Source organism: Symphalangus syndactylus, chromosome 9, assembly GCF_028878055.3.
Source record: "Symphalangus syndactylus isolate Jambi chromosome 9, NHGRI_mSymSyn1-v2.1_pri, whole genome shotgun sequence".
In the NCBI taxonomy this organism is placed as follows: domain Eukaryota; kingdom Metazoa; phylum Chordata; class Mammalia; order Primates; family Hylobatidae; genus Symphalangus; species Symphalangus syndactylus.
In genome coordinates this window covers 97,019,295-97,039,702 of record NC_072431.2, presented here as the reverse complement: position 1 = coordinate 97,039,702, position 20,408 = coordinate 97,019,295, and the positions used below count along the sequence as shown (strand labels likewise).

The following is a 20,408-nucleotide window of genomic DNA, read 5'->3' as shown; positions in this document are numbered from 1 at the left end:
TTCCCTCCCCCTCTATTTTTTGTAATAATTTAAGTAGAATTGGTGTTAGTTTTTAAAAAAATATTTGGTATAATTCAGCAGTAAAATCACTGGGTCTCAGGCTTTTTTTTTTTTTTTTTGACTGGGAAACTTTTTATTATGGCGTCAATCTCATTACTTGTTTTTGGTCTGTTTAGGTTTTGGATTTCCTCATGGTTCAATCTTGGTATATTTGTATGTGTCTAGGAATTTATCCATTTCTTCTAGGTTTACCAATTTATTGGCATATAGTTGCTCATAGTAGCCACTAATGATCCTTTGAATTTTTGCAATATCAGTTGTACTGTCTCCCTTTTAATCTCTGATTTTACTTATTTGGGCCTTCTGTCTTGTTTTCTTAGTCTGGTGAAAGGTTTGTTCATTTTGTTTATCGTCTCAAAAAACAACCTTTTCTTTCATTGATTTTTGTATTGTTTTCTTTATTTCAATGTCATTTATTTCTGCTATGATGTTTATTATTTTTCTCTTTTACTAATTTTGGGTTTGATTTGCTCTTGCTTTTCAGATTTTTAAGATGCGTCATTAGGTTGTTTATTTGAAGTTTTTCTACTTTTTAACTGTAGACGCTTATAGCAGTAAAGTTCTCTCTTAGTACTGCTTTTGCTGTATCCCATAGGTTTTGGAATATTACATTTCCATTATCGTTTATTTCAAGAAATGTTCAATTTCCTTTTAACTTCTTCATTGACCCACTGTTCATTAAGGAGCATATTGTTTAATTTCCATGTGTTTACATAGTTTCCAAAATTCTTCTTGTTATTGATTTCTAGTTTTATTCCATTTTGGTCAGAGAATATTACTGATGTTGTTTCAGTTTTTTTGAATGTTTTAGGACTTGTTTTGTGGCCTAACATTTTGTCTGTTTTTGAGAATGATCCATGTGCTGAAGAAAACAATGTGTATTCTGCAGCCGTTATATGAAATATTCCACAAATATCTGTTACTTCTATTTGGTTTGTAATGCTGGTTAATCTGATGTTTCTTTGTTTATTTTGTGTCTGAAAGATCTGTTCAATATTGAAAGTGATGTGCTGAAGTCTATAGCTATTATTTTACAGGGTTCTAGCTGTGTCTTTTGCTCTAGTAATATTTGCTTTATTTATTTGGATGCTCCAGTATTGGGTGCATATATATTTACAATTTTAATATCTTCTGGTTGAATTGAGTTTTTTTTTAAATCATTATATAATGACTTCATCTCTTTTTATAGTTTTTGTCGTGAAATCTATTTTGTCTGATATAAGTATAGCGACTCCTTGTCTTCTTTAGTTTGCACTGGCATGGAATATATTTTATCATTCTTTTATTGTTAGTCTATTTGTGTCTTTATATGTGAAGCGTGTTTCTTGTAGGCAGCTGATCATTGGGTCTTTTTTAAAAAAAATTCATTAAGCCACTCTATGTCTTTTAATTGTACAGTTTAGTACTTTTATGTTCAGTTTTCATTATTAATTAGTAAGGACTTACTCCTGCCATTTTGTTCTGTGGTTTCTGGTCTTCTCTTCCTTCTTTTCTTCATTCCTGTCTTCCGTTTTTTTTTTTTTTTGAGACAAGGTCTTGCTCTGTCACCCAGGCTGGAGTACAGTAGCATGATCTCAGCTCACTGCAACCTCTGCCTCATGGGTTCAAGCAATTCTCCTGCCTCAGCCTCTCGAGCAGCTGAGATTACAGGCATGTGCCACCACGCCTGGCTAATTTTTGTATTTTTAGTAGAGACGGGGTTTCACCATGTTGGCCAGGCTGGTCTTGAACTCTTGACCTCAAGTAATCCACCTGCCTTGGGATCCCAAAGTGTTGGGATTACAGGCGTGAGCCACCACGCCCGGACCCCTGTCTTCCTTTTAGTGAAAGTTATCTTTCTCTGGTGGTACATTTTAATTTCTTACTCTTTATTTTTTGTGTATCTGTTGTATGTGTTTTGATTTGAGTTTACCATGAGGCTTGCAAATATGATCTTATAACCCATTATTTTAAACTGATGAACACTTAACCCTGATTTCATAGACAAGCAAACATATCAAAGAAACAAAGAGAAAACTAATAAAAACTCTACAGTTAACTTTGTCCCTCTGCTTTTTAACTTTTATTATTTCTCTTTATGTCTTATTTTACTATCTATGTATTAAAAAGTTGTTGTAGCTCTTATTTTTGATTCAGTTCATCTTTTAGTCTTCTTACTCAAGATAGTTTACACACCACAGTTACAGTGTTGTACTATTCTATGTTTTTCTGTGTCCTTGCTATTACAGTGAGTTTTGTACCTTCAGATGATTTCTTATTGCTTGTTAACATCCATTTTTTTTTTTTTTTTTTTCAGATTGAAGAACACACTTTAGCATTTCTTGTAGGGCAGGTCTAATGTTGATGAAATCTATCAGCTTTTGTTTGTCTGGGAGAATCTTTATTTCTCCTTCGTGTTTGATGGATACTTTTGCTGGATATACTATTCTAGGAAAAAGTCTTTCTTTTTCTTTCAGCGCTTTAAATATATCATGCCACTCTCTCCTGGCTTGTAAAGTTCCCATTGAGAAGTTTTGTGCCAGACATACTGGAGCTCCATTGTAGGGCATTTGTTTCTTTTCTCTTCCTGCTTTTAGGATCCTTTCTTTATCCTTGCCTTTTGGAGTTTGATTATTAATGATCTTGCAGTAGTCTTACTTGTGTCAAATCGGCTTGCTGTTCTGTAACCTCCTTGTACTTGAATATTGATATCTTTCTCTAGGTTTGTGAAGTTCTGTTATTATCTCTTTGAATAAACTTTCTACCTCTATCTTTGTCTCTACCTGCTCTTTAAGGCTAATGCCTCTTAGATTTACCTTTTTGAGGCTATTTTCTAGATCTTGTAGGTATGCTTTATTGTTTTTAAATTATTTTTTCTTTTGTCTCCTCTGACTGTATATTTTCAAAGAGCCTCTCTTGAAGCTTACTAATTCGTCAACTTGATTAGTTCTGTTTGTAAGGCACTCTGATGCATTCTTCATTATGTCAGTTTTGTTTTTTAATTCCAGAATTTCTGCTTGATTCTTTTTTTTTTTCAATGGTGCTTCACTTTTATTTTATTTTATTTTATTTTTTTATTATTATACTTTAGGTTTTAGGGTACATGTGCACAATGTGCAGGTTTGTTACATATGTATCCATGTGCCATGTTGTTTTGCTGCACCCATTAACTTGTCATTTAGCATTAGGTATATCTCCTAATACTGTCCCTCCCCCCTCCCCCCACCCCGCAACAGTCCCCGGAGTGTGATGTTCCCCTTCCTGTGTCCATGAGTTCTCATTGTTCAATTCCCAGCTATGAGTGAGAACATGCGGTGTTTGGTTTTTTGTCCTTGCGATAGTTTATTGAGAATGATGTTTTCCAGTTTCATCCATGTCCCTACAAAGGACATGAACTCATCATTTTTTATGGCTGCATAGTATTCCATGGTGTATATGTGCCACATTTTCTTAATCCAGTCTATCGTTGTTGGACATTTGGGTTGGTTCCAAGTCTTTGCTATTGTGAATAGTGCCGCAATAAACATACGTGTGCATGTGTCTTTATAGCAGCATGATTTATAGTCCTTTGGGTATATACCCAGTAATGGGATGGCTGGGTCAAATGGTATTTCTAGTTCTAGATCCCTGAGGAATTGCCACACTGACTTCCACAATGTTTGAACTAGTTTACAGTCCCACCAACAGTGTAAAAGTGTTCCTATTTCTCCACATCCTCTCCAGCACCTGTTGTTTCCTGACTTTTTAATGATGGCCATTCTAACTGGTGTGAGATGGTATCTCACTGTGGTTTTGATTTGCATTTCTCTGATGGCCAGTGATGATGAGCATTTTTTCATGTGTTTTTTGGCTGCATAAATGTCTTCTTTTGAGAAGTGTCTGTTCATGTCCTTTGCCCACTTTTTGATGGGGTTGTTTGTTTTTTTCTTGTAAATTTGTTTGAGTTCATTGTAGATTCTGGATATTAGCCCTTTGTCAGATGAGTAGGTTGCAAAACTTTTCTCCCATTCTGTAGGTTGCCTGTTCACTCTGATGGTAGTTTCTTTTGCTGTGCAGAAGCTCTTTAGTTTAATTAGATCCCATTTGTCAATTTTGGCTTTTGTTGCCATTGCTTTTGGTGTTTTAGACATGAAGTCCTTGCCGACGCCTATGTCCTGAATGGTATTGCCTAGGTTTTCTTGTAGGATTTTAATGGTTTTAGGTCTAACATTTAAGTCTTTAATCCCTCTTGAATTAATTTTTGTATAAGGTGTAAGGAAGGGATCCAGTTTCAGCTTTCTACATATGGCTAGCCAGTTTTCCCAGCACCATTTATTAAATAGGGAATCCTTTCCCCATTTCTTGTTTTTGTCAGGTTTGTCAAAGATCAGATAGTTGTAGATATGCGGCATTATTTCTGAGGGCTCTGTTCTGTTCCATTGATCTATGTCTCTGTCGTGGTACCAGTACCATCCTGTTTTGGTTACTGTAGCCTTGTAGTATAGTTTGAAGTCAGGTAGCGTGATGCCTCCAGCTTTGTTCTTTTGGCTTAGGATTGACTGCTCTTTTTTGGTTCCATATGAACTTTAAAGTAGTTTTTTTCCAATTCTGTGAAGAAAGTCATTGGTAGTTTAATGGGGATGGCATTGAATCTATAAATTACCTTGGGCAGTATGGCCATTTTCACAATATTGATTCTTCCAACCCATGAGCATGGAATGTTCTTCCATTTGTTTGTATCCTCTTTTATTTCATTGAGCAGTGGTTTGTAGTTCTCCTTGAAGAGGTCCTTCACATCCTTTGTAAGTTGGATTCCTAGGTATTTTATTCTCTTTGAAGCAATTCTGAATGGGAGTTCATTTTTGATTTGGCTCTCTGTTTGTCTGTGATTGGTGTACAAGAATGCTTGTGATTTTTGTACATTGATTTTGTGTCCAGAGACTTTGCTGAAGTTGCTAATCAGCTTGAGATTTTGAGCTGAGACAATGGGGTTTTCTAGATATACAATCATGTCATCTGCAAACAGGGACAATTTGATTTCCTCTTTTCCTAATTGAATACCCTTTATTTCCTTCTCCTGCCTGATTGCCCTGGCCATAACTTCCAGCACTATGTTGAATAGGAGTGGTGAGAGAGGGCATCCCTGTCTTGTGCCAGTTTTCAAAGGGAATGCTTCCAGTTTTTGCCCATTCAGTATGAGATTGGCTGTGGGTTTGTCATAGATAGCTCTTATTATTTTGAGATACGTCCCATCAATACCTAATTTATTGAGAGATTTTAGCATGAAGGGTTGTTGAATTTTGTCAAAGGCCTTTTCTGCATCTATTGAGATAATCATGTGGTTTTTGTCTTTGGTTCTGTTTATATGCTGGATTACATTTATTGATTTGCGTATGTTGAACCAGCCTTGCATCCCAGGGATGAAGCCCACTTGATCATGGTGTATAAGCTTTTTGATATGCTGTTGGATTTGGTTTGCTAGTATTTTATTGAGGATTTTTGCATCAATGTTCATCAAGGATATTGGTCTGAAATTCTCTTTTTTTGTTGTGTCTGTGCCAGGCTTTGGTATCAGGACGATGCTGGCCTCATAAAATGTGTTAGGGAGGATTCCCTCTTTTTCTATCAATTGGGATAGTTTCAGAAGGAATGGTACCAGTTCCTCCTGGTACCTCTGGTAGAATTAGGCTGTGAATCCATCAGGTCCTGGACTCTTTTTGGTTGGTAAGCTATTGATTATTGCCCCAATTTCAGAGCCTGTTATTGGTCTATTCAGAGATTCAACTTCTTCCTGGTTTAGTCTTGGGAGGGTGTATTTGTCAAGGAATGTATCCATTTCTTCTAGATTTTCTAGTTTATTTGCATAGAGGTGTTTGTAGTATTCTCTGATGGTAGATTGTATTTTTGTGGGATCGGTGGTGATATCCCTCTTTTCATTTTTTATTGCATCTATTTGATTCTTCTCTCTTTTCTTCTTTATTAGTCTTGCTAGCAGTCTATCAATTTTGTTGATCTGCTCAAAAAACCAGCTCCTGGATTCATTAATTTTTTGAAGGGTTTTTTTGTGTCTCTATTTCCTTCAGTTGTGCTCTGATTTTAGTTATTTCTAGCCTTCTGCTAGCTTTTGAATGTGTTTGCTCTTGCTTTTCTAGTTCTTTTAATTGTGATGTTAGCGTGTCAATTTTGGATCTTTCCTGCTCTCTCTTGTGGGCATTTAGTGCTGTAAATTTCCCTCTACACACTGCTTTGAATGTGTCCCAGAGATTCTGGTATGTTGTGTCTTTGTTCTCGTTGGTTTCAACAAACATCTTTATTTCTGCCTTCATTTCATTATGTACCCAATAGTCATTCAGGAGCAGGTTGTTCAGTTTCCATGTAGTTTAGCAGTTTTGAGTGAGTTTCTTAATTCTGAGTTCTACTTTGATTGCACTGTGGTCTGAGAGACAGTTTGTTATAATCTCTGTTCTTTTACATTTGCTGAGGAGAGCTTTACTTCCAACTATGTGGTCAATTTTGGAATAGGTGTGGTGTGGTGCTGAAAAAAATGTATATTCTGTTGATTTGAGGTGGAGAGTTCCGTAGATGTCTATTAGGTCCACTTTGTGCAGAGCTGAGTTCAATTCCTGGATATCCTTGTTAACTTTCTGTCTCGTTGATCTGTCTAATGTTGACAGTGGGGTGTTAAAATCTCCCATTATTATTGTGTGGGAGTTTAAGTCCCTTTGTAGGTCACTCAGGACTTGCTTTATGAATCTGGGTGCTCATGTGTTGAGTGCATATATATTTAGGATAGTTAGCTCTTCTTGTTGAATTGATCCCTTTACCATTATGTAATGGCCTTCTTTGTCTCTTTTGATCTTTGTTGGTTTAAAGCCTATTTTATCAGAGACTAGGATTGCAACCCCTTCCTTTTTTTTGTTTTCCATTTGCTTGATAGATCTTCCTCCATCCCTTTATTTTGAGTCTATGTGTGTCTCTGCACATGAGATGGGTTTCCTGAATACAGTACACTGATGGGTCTTGACTCGTTATCCAGTTTGCCAGTCTGTGTCTTTTAATTGGAGCATTTAGTCCATTTACATTTAAAGTTATTATTGTTATGTGTGAATCTGATCCTGTCATTATGATGTTAGTTGGTTATTTTCCTCCTTAGTTGATGCAGTTTCTTCCTAGCCTCGATGGTCTTTACAATTTGGCATGTTTTTGCAGTGGCTGGTACCGGTTGTTCCTTTCCATGTTTAGTGCTTCCTTCAGGAGCTCTTTTAGGGCAGGCCTGATGGTGACAAAATCACTCACCTTTTTGCTTGTCTGTAAAGGATTTTATTTCTCCTTCATTTATGAAGCTTAGTTTGGCTGGATATGAAATTCTGAGTTGAAAATTCTTTTCTTTAAGAATGTTGAATATTGGCCCCCACTCTCTTATGGCTTGTAGAGGTTCTGCTGAGAGATCAGCTGTTAGTCTGATGGGCTTCCCTTTGTGGGTAACCTGACCTTTCTCTCTGGCTGCCCTTAACATTTTTTCCTTCATTTCATCTTTGGTGAATCTGACAATTATGTGTCTTGGAGTTGCTCTTCTCGAGGAGTATCTTTGTGGCATTCTCTATATTTCCTGAATGTGAATGTTGGCCTGCCTTGCTAGATTGGGGAAGTTCTCCTGGAGAATATCTTGCAGAGTGTTTTCCAACTTGGTTCCATTCTCCCCGTCATTTTCAGGTACACCAATCAGACGTAGGTTTGGTCTTTTCACATATTCCCAAATTTCTTGGTGGCTTTGTTCGTTTCTTTTTATTCTTTTTTCTCTAAACTTCCCTTCTCACTTCATTTCATTCATTTCATCTTCCATCACTGATACCCTTTCTTCCAGTTGCTCGCATCGGCTCCCGAGGCTTCTGCAATCTTCGCGTAGTTCTCGATACTTGGCTTTCAGCTCCATCAGCTCCTTTAAGCCCTTCTCTCCATTGGTTATTCTAGTTATCCATTCGTGTAATTTTTTTTTCAAAGTTTTTAACTTCTTTGCTATTGTTTTGAATTTCCTCCTTCAGCTGGGAGTAGTTTGATCGTCTGAAGCCTTCTTCTCTCAACTCGTCAAAGTCATTCTCCGTCCAGCTTTGTTCCGTTGCTGGTGAGGAACTGCGCTCCTTTGGAGGAGGAGAGGTGCTCTGGTTTTTAGAGTTTCCAGTTTTTCTGCTCTGTTTTTTCCCCATCTTTGTGGTTTTATCTACTTTTGGTCTTTGATGATGGTGATGTACAGATGGGTTTTTGGTGTGGATGTCCTTTCTGTTTGTTAGTTTTCCTTCTACCAGACAGGACCCTCAGCTGCAGGTCTGTTGGAGTTTGCTAGAGGTCCACTCCAGACCCTGTTTGGCTGGGTGTTAGCAGTGGTGGCTGCAGAACAGCGGATTTTTGTGAGACCACAAATTCAGCTGTCTGATAGTTCCTCTGGAAGTTTTGTCTCAGAGGAGTACCCGGCCGAGTGAGGTGTCAGTCTGTCCCTACTGGGGAGTGCCTCCCAGTTAGGCTGCTCGGGAGTCAGGGACCCACTTTAGGAGGCAGTCTGTCCATTCTCAGATCTCCAGCTGCGTGCTGGGAGAACCACTACTCTCTTCAAAGCTGTCAGTCAGACAGGGACATTTAAGTCTGTGGAGGTTCCTGCTGAATTTTTGTTTGTTTGTGCCCTGCCCCCAGAGGTGGAGCCTACAGAGGTAGGCAGGCCTCCTTGGGCTGTGGTGGGCTCCACCCAGTTCGAGCTTCCTGGCTGCTTTGTTTACCTAAGCAAGCCTGGGCAATGGCAGGCGCCCCTCCCGCAGCCTCACTGCCACCTTGCAGTTTGATCTCAGACTGCTGTGCTAGGAATCAGCGAGACTCCGTAGGCATACGACCCTCCGAGCCAGGTGTGGGACACAATCTCCTCGTGTGCAGTTTTCCAGGCCCGTTGGAAAAGCTCAGTATTAGGGTGGGACTGATCCGATTTTCCAGGTGCCATCTGTTACCCCTTTCTTTGACTAGGAAAGGGAACTCCCTGACCCCTTGCGCTTCCCAAGTGAGGCAATGCCTCGCCCTGCTTCGGCTCATGCACAGTGTGCTGCGCTGACTGTCCTGCACCCACCGTTTGGCACTCCCTAGTGAGATGAACCCGGTACCTCAAACGGAAATGCAGAAATCACCTGTCTTCTGTGTCGCTCAGGCTGGGAGCTGTAGACCGGAGCTGTTCCTATTCGGCCATCTTGGCTCCACCCCCTCTGCTTGATTCTTTTAAAGTATTTCAATGTGTTTGTTAAATTTATCTGATAGGATTCTCACTGTCTTCTCTATGTTATCTTGAATTTCTTTGTGTTTCCTCAAAACAGCTATTTTTATTTCTCTGAAAGGTCACATATCTCTGTCTCTTTGGGATTATTAGATCCTTGTGCCTTATTTAGTTCATTTGGTAAGGTCATGTTTTCCTGGATAGCCTGGGTGCTTGTGGATATTCATCAGTGTCTGGGCATTGAAGGGTTAGGTATTTATTGTAGCCTTTGCAATCTGGGTTTGTTTGTACCTGTCCTTTTTTCTGAAGGCTTTCCAGGTATTCAGGGGGACTTGGGTGTTACAATCTAGATTTTCGGTCACTGCAGCCATATCTGCATTGGGGGCACCTGAAGCCCAGTAACACTGTGGCTCTTACAGTGGTATCACCTTGGTGGACTTGGATGAGATCCAGACTAATTCCCTGGATTACTAGGGAGAAACTCTTGCTTTCTTCCCTTACCTTTTCCCCAACGAATAGAGTCTCTCTCTCTCTCTCTCTCTCTCTCTCTCTCTCTGTCTCTGTGCTGTGCTTCCTGGAGCTGGGGAAGTAGTGACACAAGCACTCCCGTGGCCACTACCAATGGGAGTATGCTGGGTAAGAGCTGAATCCAGAATGTACTGGGTCTCATCCAAGGCCTCTCATAACCACTGCCTGGCTTCCACTTACTTGTGCTCAAGTCCCTAGGGCTCTACAATCATCAAGTGGTAAAGCTAGCCAGGCTTGTGTCCTTTCCTTTTGGGCAATGAATTTCCTATGGCCCCAGGTGGGTCCAGAGATGCTCTCTGGGAGCCAGGGTCTGGAATCAGAAACTTAGGAATCTACCTGGTGCTCTGTTTTAGTGCAGTGAGCTGGTACTCAAGCCACGAGACAATGTCCTTCCCACTCTTTTCCCTCCCTTCCCGTCCCCTCCCCTCCCCTCCCCTCCTGTTCCCCTCCCCTCCCCTTCCCTTCCCCTCCCCTCACCTTCCCCTCCCCTCCCCTCCACTTCCCCTCCCCTCTTCTCCCATGAATCTCTCCCCATTACTACCACCTCTAGGCTTGCAGTGAGTACTGCCTGTCTACCACTGATGTTCAGTCAAGCCCCAGGCTCTTCAGTCAGCTTGTGATGAATGCTGCCAGGCTTGAGCAGTGGGTTCCCCTCTCAGGGCAGGTCCTAAAATGCTTGCTGTCCGAGAGCCAAGGATTAGAATTGGGGACCTGAAGAGCTTGCTTGTTGCTCTGCTCCACTGCAGCCCAGCTGGTACCTAAGCTGTAAGACAAAGTCCCCTTTACTCTTCTCTCTCCTTTCCTGAAGCAGAATGAGTCTCCCCCATGGCCATTGCAGTTGGGAATGTGCTGACTGGAAGCCAGCACTTCTCTGAATTCCACTCAAGCCAGCACTTCTCTGAATTCCAGGCAGTACTCAAGGCCCATGACGAGTACTGCCTGGCTACCACTGTTGACTATTCAGGGCCCAGGGGCTCTTCAATCAGTAGGTAATGAATCTTGCCTTGAGTGGATCTTTCTCTTAACGGCAGTGGGTTCCCTTCTGGCCCAGGGTATGTTTAGAAATGTCATCTAGGAGCTAGGGCTTGGAATGGGTACCTGAGGTCTCTGCTCAGTGCCTTATTCTACTGTGGATGAGCTGGCATCCAAGTTATAAGATAAAGTACTCTTTACTCTCCTCTCTCCACTCTTCAAGCGGAAGGAAGGGGTCTTTTCCAGAGCTGTGTACTACTTTGCTGGACGTTGGCGAAAAGGTGGTGCAAGCACTCCCTTGGCTGCCCAATCTGGTGTCTTATTAAGTCTTTTGCCCTCCATGTCCACTGGCACTGAGCCCAGTGAAGCACTAGGACTTGCCCAGGAATTGTGATTCTTGTGGCCTAGACTTTCAAATTTATTTGGGACCACAGAACACTTTACCTGCAGTGGCAAGGTTTCCTGGAACTCAGTTTCCTGCCACTTGAATGGACAATTTCATTTTTTATTCTGGCAGAATAGAAAATGAAATTGAGGTGGAGGAACATATTATGTAGGGCCTTGAAGAGTCTTGTAAGGACTTGAGCTTTTGTTATGAGTGCCAGAGGAGCCACCGGAGGATTGTAAGGTAACATGAATATTTTTACTGCTTTGTTGGAAAGTTACTGTAGAGGCACATGTATAGAAGTGGAGAGACTGGTTAATAGCAGTTATCCAGGGCAGATTAAAGGGTGTTTGTTAGGCTTGGTGTGGTGGTTAACACCTATATTCCCAGTGCTTTGGGAGGTTGAGGCAGGAGGATCACCTGAGGCCAGGAGTTCATGACCAGACCTGCAACATAGCAAGACCCTATATCTAACAGCAACAAAAAAATTAGCTTGGTATGTTGGCATGCACCTGTAGTCCCAGCTACTTCGGAAGCTGAGGCAGGTCACTTGAGCCCTGGAGTTTGAGTTACAGTGAGCCATTATCATACCACTGCACTCCAGCCTGTGTGACAGAGTGAGAGTCTGTCTCTAAAGAAGAAATAATAAAAAACAAATATTTGTTTCATGCATGCAGTAGTGTACTTGGTGAGAAGTGGTTGGATTCTGGACATATTTAAAAAGTAAGGCTGGCAATATTTGCTGATGGATTTTATGTGGTTGCAAGAAAAAGAAAAGGGAGGGGGAGTCAAGGATGGCTGTAAGGTTCTTTCTGGATGAGCAGCTTAAAGAATGGAGTTACCAATAGCAGAAATATGAAAGATGCAGGAGGGTAGCTTTGAGTTGGAGAGGTGGGGCCAAAATCAGGAACTCAGGGGTAGCCATGTTGAGCTTTAGATGTCTATTGGCCTTCTAAGTGTAGCTGTCAAGTAGGGGGCTGGATGTACATGTCTGGCTGGAGATATAGAGGTGGGAGCTGGCATGAAGAAAGTATTTAAAGTCATTAAGACTGAATGAGGTCACCAAGGCTGGAGTCCTCTGCCTTTATTTCGTCCATTGTTTTTCATCTGTGGGGATCTACTTGTAGGTCAAGATCCAGCTTCTGCATCCTCTGCCCTGTGAAGCCTTGCTCTGCTCTCTCATGCAGGCACATTGCACTCTCCTTACTGTGCTCTATCACATTGGATTGCAATTGCTTTTATTTAAAGTAAGTTTTGAAGTCCTTCCAATTAGACCAAAATTTTTTATACAGCAAGCATCATGTCTTCTTTGCCTTTATAGCTTCTGTTGTATAGCAGATGCTGAATAAAAATGTCTGAAATGATTAATGGTGGATTGATTAAAATATGTTCAAGTGCCCATGTCCAGTACTTTTGGACTGAGGAAGAGCTGTGTGAACTGAGTGTGGCTGACTGCACTTGAAGGGAAATGCCTTTCAATCATATGCCCCTTACTGAGGTAGAATAAAATTTGGGGTGCAATAAATACTATTTAAGGTTTTAAGATTTCCTTAGTATCTATATACAGTAGTAAAAACCAGACTTTGACAATGTGATAACCTAAAATGTTCCTATTTTGCATAAAATGAGGCCAAACGAGAACATTAGGTCCAATGCATGTTCTTTTTATTTGTTTTTAAAACTAGTATTCATTTGTTTTAGTGTATTAGGAAATGAAAGAAACCATTTATTTTCTATCTATTGAGCTATATTTCAAATAATTTCATGTTAATTTTATAGATTGGCTTTATTGGAAAAATAAAATTAGTTAAATGTTTTCAATCCCACAGATATTTAATTTTTAAGTCACTGATTCAAATTTAGTCTCTGGGGATGGAAAATAGACCTTTTTTTTTCTTAAAAAAATAAGGGTTTCCTTCTATTATTTATTTATTTATTTATTTATTTATTTATTTATTTAGAGACAGAATTTCTCTCTTGTATCCCAGGCTGGAGTGTAGTGGCACGATCTCAGCTCACTGCAATTTCCGCCTCCTGGGTTCAAGTGATTGTCCTGCCTCAGCCTCCCACATATCTGGGATTACAGGTGCACATCACCACTCCCAGCAAATTTTTGTATTTTTAGTAGAGATGGGGTTTCACCATGTTGGCCAGACTGGTCTTGAACTCCTGGCCTCAGGTGATCCACCCACCTTGGCCTCCCAAAGTGCTGGGATTACAGGTGTGAGCCACCGTGCCTGGCCCTAATCTTATTTTGTAACTATAAGACAAAATGAAAATAATTCATCATTTCACTAGTTAGAGATAGTCACATCCTATTAACATTTAGGTATTTTTCCTAATTTGTGTTCTATACATATATATTTATAAACAGAATAAAATGTACATGCAGTATTATATTTTGCTTTTACATTTATTATTATTTTTTCTGATAACAGATATTTGATAAGATATGATTTTTAATGGTTTCTAGACATTCTATTATAAATACACCACAATTAAAAAATATTCCCCCCTTATCATTTGGGTTGTTTCTAAATTTTTAAAATAACTGTGAAAGTAGATTACTGCATAAAAGACAATAATATTTTTATGGTTTTTGATATATTTTTCTAAAATGTTCTCTAAAAGGATTTTAACAAATTTACATTGGTATCAAAAGTATATGAGAGTTTGTCTCCATGTACCTTCTCTAACAGCTGGACACATTATTAAATACAATTTTTTTTGCTAGTTTGAGGTGTTAACCAAATATACCTTTTTAAAAATAGTTTTAAAATGTACATTTTTTGATTTTGAAAATTTTTCCATTTATTTATTGACTGTATTATTTTTATGTGTGAATTGTCTGTAGATGGCCTTTAGCCTTTTTCTGTTGGGTATAATATTATTTTCATTGATTTATAAGAGTTCTTTACGTATTAGATTTAACATATAAAATTGTGTTTTTTTTTTTTTGGAGACGGAGTCTTGCTCTGTCGCCCGGGCTGGAGTGCAGTGGCATAATTTCAGCTCACTGCAACCTCCGCCTCTCCAGTTTAGGTAATTCTCCTGCCTCAGCCTCCCAAGTAGCTGGGACTACAGATGCACGCCACCACACCCGGCTAAATTTTTTGTATTTTAGTAGAGACGGAGTTTCACCATGCTGCCCAGGCTGACCTCAAACTCCTGAGCTCAGGCAATCTGCCCGCCTCAGCCTCCCAAAATGCTAGGATTACAGGCATTTAATTACCACCGCGCCTGGTCTATAAAATTGTTTTTATAGGTCAAAACCAGTTGAATATCAGGAACTTCACATGGTTTAACTTAAAATGTTGTATTTTATATTGGTTGCGAATGTTTTCTGAGTTTGTCCTTTGTTCTTATTATATTGTATTCTTAAGCTGATAACAAGTTTAAAATTTTAATGTAGTTTAATTTAGAGATCCTTTCCTTTTTAGCTTCCTCTGTTGCGTTCTTATAGCAAAAGTTTTCTTACCATCTCAAAGGGAGATAAATATTTTTGTAGTTTCATATTTTTAAATTGAACTTTAAAAATCCATCTGGAATTTTGTTTTAATGTGTTGTTAAGGCAGGAATCTGTTTACTGAGTGATAAAATCATTATTTACAGATTCCTGAGCAAAATTCTGTTGTTTAATTTCATGCCCCATTGCTGAAATTACAAAATAACCAAACGTCCTAGGAATGTAATATCTTTGACCTTGATTCTTCATAAAGTACATTATTCTAGTGACTTAGCTTAGTCGATGCACTTCACAGACCAATAATAATTCAGAGACCTTGATTTTGTCAATGTTAATGCTGCTTTTAAGACAGAAGCAATAGGGTACACGGTATTGGATTTAATTGATGGTTCCATTCAGCATAACATTCTGTCATTCATAGAACCTTACTTATTAACCCACATGAACAATATTGTTAAAATTTTCATCAGATGCAAAAATCCTCAACAAAATACTAGCTAACCGAATCTAACAGCACATCAAAAAGATAGTACATTATGATCAAGTGGGTTTCATCCCAGGGATGCAGGGATGATTTAACATATATAAGTCAATAAATGTGATATGTCACATAAACAGAATTAAAAACGAAAATCATATGATTATTTCAATAGATGCAGAAAAAGCATTTTACAAAATCCAGCATGGCTTTATGATAAAAACTCTTAACAAAATAGGCATGGAAGAGACTTACCTCAAAGTATTAAAAGCCGTATATGACAAACCCACAACTGAATGGGGAAAAGTTGAAACCATTTCCCTTGAGAACTGGAAGAAGACAAGGCTGTCCACTTCCACCACTTTTATTCAACATAGTACTGGAAATGCTAGCCAGAGCAATCAGACAAGAGAAAGAAATAAAGGGCATCCAAATTAGAAAAGAGGAAGTCAAATTGTCACTATTTGCTGATAGTATGATTGTATGCCTAGAAAACCGTAAAGACTCATCCAAAAAGCTCTTAGATCAAATTCAGTAAAGTCTCAGGATACAAAATCAATGTACATAGATCAGTAGCACTGCTGTACACTAACAACAACAAAACTGACAATCAAATGAAGAACTCAGTCCCTTTTACAACAACTGCAAAAAAAAAAAAAAAAAACCACACACACACACACAACTCCCCTCAAAAAACCACCACCAACAAAATAACTTAGGAATATACTTAACCAGTGAGGTGAAAGAGCTCTATAAGGAAAACTGCAAAACACTGCTGGAAGGAACCATAGATGACACAAGCAAATGGAAACAAATCCCAAGCTCAAGGATGGGAAGAATCAGTATTGTGAAAATGACCATAATGACCAAAGCAATTTACAGATTCAATGCAATTCCCATCAAAATACCGTCATCGTTCTTCGCAGAACTAGAAAAAACAATCCTGAAATTCTTATGGAACCAAAAAAGAGCTCGCATAGCCAAAGCAATACTAAGCAAAAAGAGCAAATCTAGAGGCATCACATTACCCAACTTCAAATTATACTACAAGGCTGTAGTTACCCAAACAGCATGGTAGTGGTATAAAAACGGGCACATAGACCAGTGGAACAGGGTAGAGAACCCAGAAATAAAGCCGAACTTAGAGCGATCTTTGACAAAGCATACAAAAACATAAATTCTGTAAAAGACACCCTATTCAATAAATGGGGCTGGGAAAACTGGAAAGCCACATGTAGAAGAATAAAACTGGATTCTTATCTCCCACCTTATACAAAAATCAACTCAAGATGGATCAAAGACTTAAATCTAAAACCTGAAGCCATAACCAAAAACCACCTGTACCCCAAAAACTATTGAATTAAAAAAATTAAAAACAAGAGGCTGGGTTTGGGGCTCACGCCTGTAATCCCAGCACTTTGGGAGGCTGAGGCAGGTGGATCACCTCCTCACGAGGTCAGGAGTTCGAGACCACCCTGGCCAAAATGGCAAAACCCCGTCTCTACTAAAAATATAAAAATTAGCTGGGTGTGGTGGTGTGCGCCTGTAATCCCAGCTACTTGGGAGGCTGAGGCAGGAGAATCGCTTGAACCCGGGAGGCGGAGGTTGCAGTGAGCTGAGATCACGCCCCTGCGCTCCAGCCTGGGCAACAGAGCAAGGCTCCATCTCAAAACAACAACAACAACAACAAAAACAAAAAAGAAAAACAAGATTGAAGGCTTTAGTGTCCCTAAACAAATTACATACTGTATTATCATTCTTGATACAGCTTTTTGAAATTTATTCATTCACCCTTTTTTTGGTGCTATGTGTTTTTTTAAATTGTGGTAAAATATACATAATATAAAATTTACCATTTCAAGCATTTTAAAATGTACAGTTCTGTGGCATTAGGTACATTCATACTGCTGTATGTACTTTAAAAAAATAAAAGTTTCTGTAGAAAACCTAACAAACAAAAGTGAGTCAAACAAATCCATTATGTATCAACTCAAAATGGCTTATCACGATGTTGAATTTTTTTGTTTTTCTGGCAAACTTAGGGAGGAAGCAAATACAGTATTCATCTCAGCTACTTTTTATGACATGTTCACAAAAACTTACAACTTTAAAAAAATTGTGTGCTAAAATTATCCATAATTTATATAATATGGCTAGTTTCTAGAGTAAAACAGACCTCAGGGAGCCTAAGAGAGAAGGAAGAGTGAAAGAATAGGGAGTAAAAAGATAATGAGGATGAGAAGAGTGATAGAGAAAGAGCTAGTAAATGGGACAATTGGCTGCTTCTAGCTAAAACTGAAGAGAAAGAGAGAACAAACCAGAGGGCCACTTGAATAGGAGAGCGTGTGAAGGAAGCTGTGATGGGAGGACCTGGGAAAGAGGGCAAACATGAATCCTAAGGGTAGAGAGGGAAAAGGATGAGGAAAGACCAGGGGGCACTTTTTTTTCCGCAAGACCTCTGATGGCTTCCCACATCAACTTTGTTGGTTTTCTGTCCCCTGGATTGTCCTGTCTTCACTCCTGTGCCTCATTCCTGGTCTTCAGCCAGCCAGCAGCCCAGCTCCATCTCTTGGTCCATCGTACCTCCAAAGTGTTGTTCACATGCTTATTATGGAAATGCCAAGTGGTAGCTGGAAGGAGGATTAAAAACAGTACTTAAAATGCTCTTAGAGCAGGATTTGCTTTGTAGTTAGGTCCCCAAAAGTGGTAGCTATTATAATAATTAAGCTTTTTTCCCGGCCTTAGTGGACCTTAACATTGGGAATACTTCTGTAAATACAAATCATGTTTGAAACATTTGAATTGAGTCTTTGAAGTAAAACTTTAGAAATAGATATATAGTTATTTTCTTAATGGTGTGTTGATGCAGAATTGAGTAAAAATGTAGTTGGTCAAGACTAACTCTACTGAAATTTAAAATTATGTCTCATTTTCTCTTCCTTATTGTAGTGATTTAAAGGGAGTGATAGTCACTCTGAGTGATGATGGTCACTTGCAGTGTTCATACCTGGGGACAGATCCTTCTCTGTTCCAAGCTCCAAATGTTGAATCTCGAGAACTAAACTATGATGAACTTGATGTAGAAATGAAAGAACTTCAGAAAATCATCAAAGATATTAACAAATCACAAGGTATCTCATTTGCAGCTTTTTATTATTTTAGTATTCATTGTGAAATTCATATTATCTTGTAGATAGATATTATTTTGTGTATTTGTTAATTTTCTCCTCTGCTTAATTAAAATCATATTTGTAAAAACAGTATTGCTCTTCAGCACACAAGGTCTTTATGTCTACTTTGTATGTTATGGCTTCTGAAAACGTATTTTATTTAAGAAAGTGCTTTTCTTGTTAATGTTTCATGGACAGCACTATCTAGTTTTTTTCTTTACATGCTAAGAAAGGAAGAAGTACTTCTTTGGGTGGTGGTTTTAGGCCTCGAGAAGAGCATTAAAATTTAGAGTGGTCATTTATTAACCTCTGATATTCCTGAAACAACTTTAGTTCTTCTTTTAAAAGAAACCAAAGCACATGAACTACCATTTTGTTACTAAAAATGTAGTCATTTGCAGCTTAGTGACATAATTTATGTTTGTAGTTAATTAACCATCCAAATGGTGTGTAGCTTGCGGTATGCTGATTTCTAATGAGTCAGAGGCTGATGATATTTTCAGTTCCCGAGTTTTGAATAACTCAATATTATCTTACTTTGGGACTCACAAGGGTATAATTTTTTTGTAAATTAAAAGGAAAAACAAAACACCAATCCTGCAGTTTGAGTTGGACATGTGAAAAGCATTACTTCTAGTTCCCTTTTCAGGGTCAGGTAAAAGTATTTTTTAAATGAGAAAAAATATGGACTATTTTCACATAAAAGAAATGTTAAAACAAGTAGGAATAATAAAAGAAGCAGAGCATCAAAAGCCAACCAAAACAACAGAGCCAATCTTAATCCTGATCCAATCGTTTTACTAGATTTATGTACTTTTGAGTCTATGTTACCAACATTGTATTTCTCTGGTCCTGAGGAATTGAGATAATATATTTTTAAAATACAAATATTAAAATAAAGTTATTATGCTTTGGTTTCACACATTCTTTTAGAAAGTTTTGAAAGTGAACCAGTGAAGTTCAGGTCTTTCAAGTACCTCCAATTACTTAAAAATCTATTTGTTGTCAGTGCTACCATGTCACATAGAGAGTGGTTAAAATTGGATGTGTCATATTGCAGTATATAATTTTTTGTTTCAATTTTTGTTATTAGCATTTTTGGGATTAATAGAATTATAAGTCTTGTTTTGTCATTTAAAAATATAATTGGGGAAGGGTGGCATAGGCATGAAACATGAAATTTCCAGAGTTCATTAAATAATATGGCTTTCATTTCAAATTTTGTCCTGAGATTTTGCCCTTTCCATAGTAATGTTCCAATAATATTTTGATTAACATTAATTGAATATGAAATTTCTCAGAAAATCCGTTACAGCTAAAAGTTATTTCTTGGTGGTTATAGTGATGACCTTGGGTGAGAAAGTTTAGGCTGTTTTACTTGTCATTACCTTGATCCTTCAGTATGTCTTAAAATAACTGCTAATTAAGTTAGGGATACACCCACAGACTTAGGTGCAAAGTGCATGATTTACATAACCTCAATTTTAAATTAATGTTTGAAGCTCCTTGCCCGTTCTATGCCACCATCATTTAGTTTTATTTCTGGGAAAGAAACAAAGGGAAACTTTTTAAACTGAGAGGTATTTAAAACATTTTATTTCTAGATATGGAAAAAAATTTAGTATCTTGTACCCTTATAAAACCATGGTATGTTTGTTTATTAAAATACCTGTAATTATATAAAAGCAAAAAATTGTTTTATTACAATTTTAGCTTCTCTTTATTATGAGAAGTTAAAACACTGAACTTTTTGATGACCCCATTATTCATTTTAATGTCACTTATTTTAGTATGGGGGCTTTAACTTACAAAAAATGTTCATAGTCTTGTGGGTTATGTTCGGTACTTAAAGCTTTTAAAAGTGTTTTCAAAGGAAGAGTTGCAGCAAAATTTAAAGCCAGTTTAAAGAGTACATTTTGTTGTACACATGGTGTATATTATCTACTGTAATAAAAGTGTTTTTGAAGCTGATTTTATGTGTGTAAGTTATAAGAGGAATGTATGTTGTAAGCATGAAATCATAGTAATAATTTCTGTATGGCTCATGGTTTCTGAAGCTTTTCATACTCAACTCATTAATGTGAATCCTGCCTAGTATTTTTGTTACTGGTAGTCAGCAACATCTACTGGTAGGAACTTTCAAA

The 20,408-nt window shown here is 38.2% G+C and overlaps 1 protein-coding gene across 18 annotated transcripts in view; it reads left to right on the top strand.

The window, feature by feature from the left end:
- Nucleotides 1-20,408, top strand: part of BBS9 (Bardet-Biedl syndrome 9) — a 517,916-nt gene that overhangs the window by 190,731 nt on the left and 306,777 nt on the right. For all 18 annotated transcript variants that reach the window (XM_055293460.2, XM_055293455.2, XM_055293456.1 and 15 more), the window contains one exon: nucleotides 18,044-18,225. In XM_055293460.2, the coding sequence (XP_055149435.1) occupies nucleotides 18,044-18,225 (182 nt within the window). The remainder of the gene's footprint in view (nucleotides 1-18,043; nucleotides 18,226-20,408) is intronic.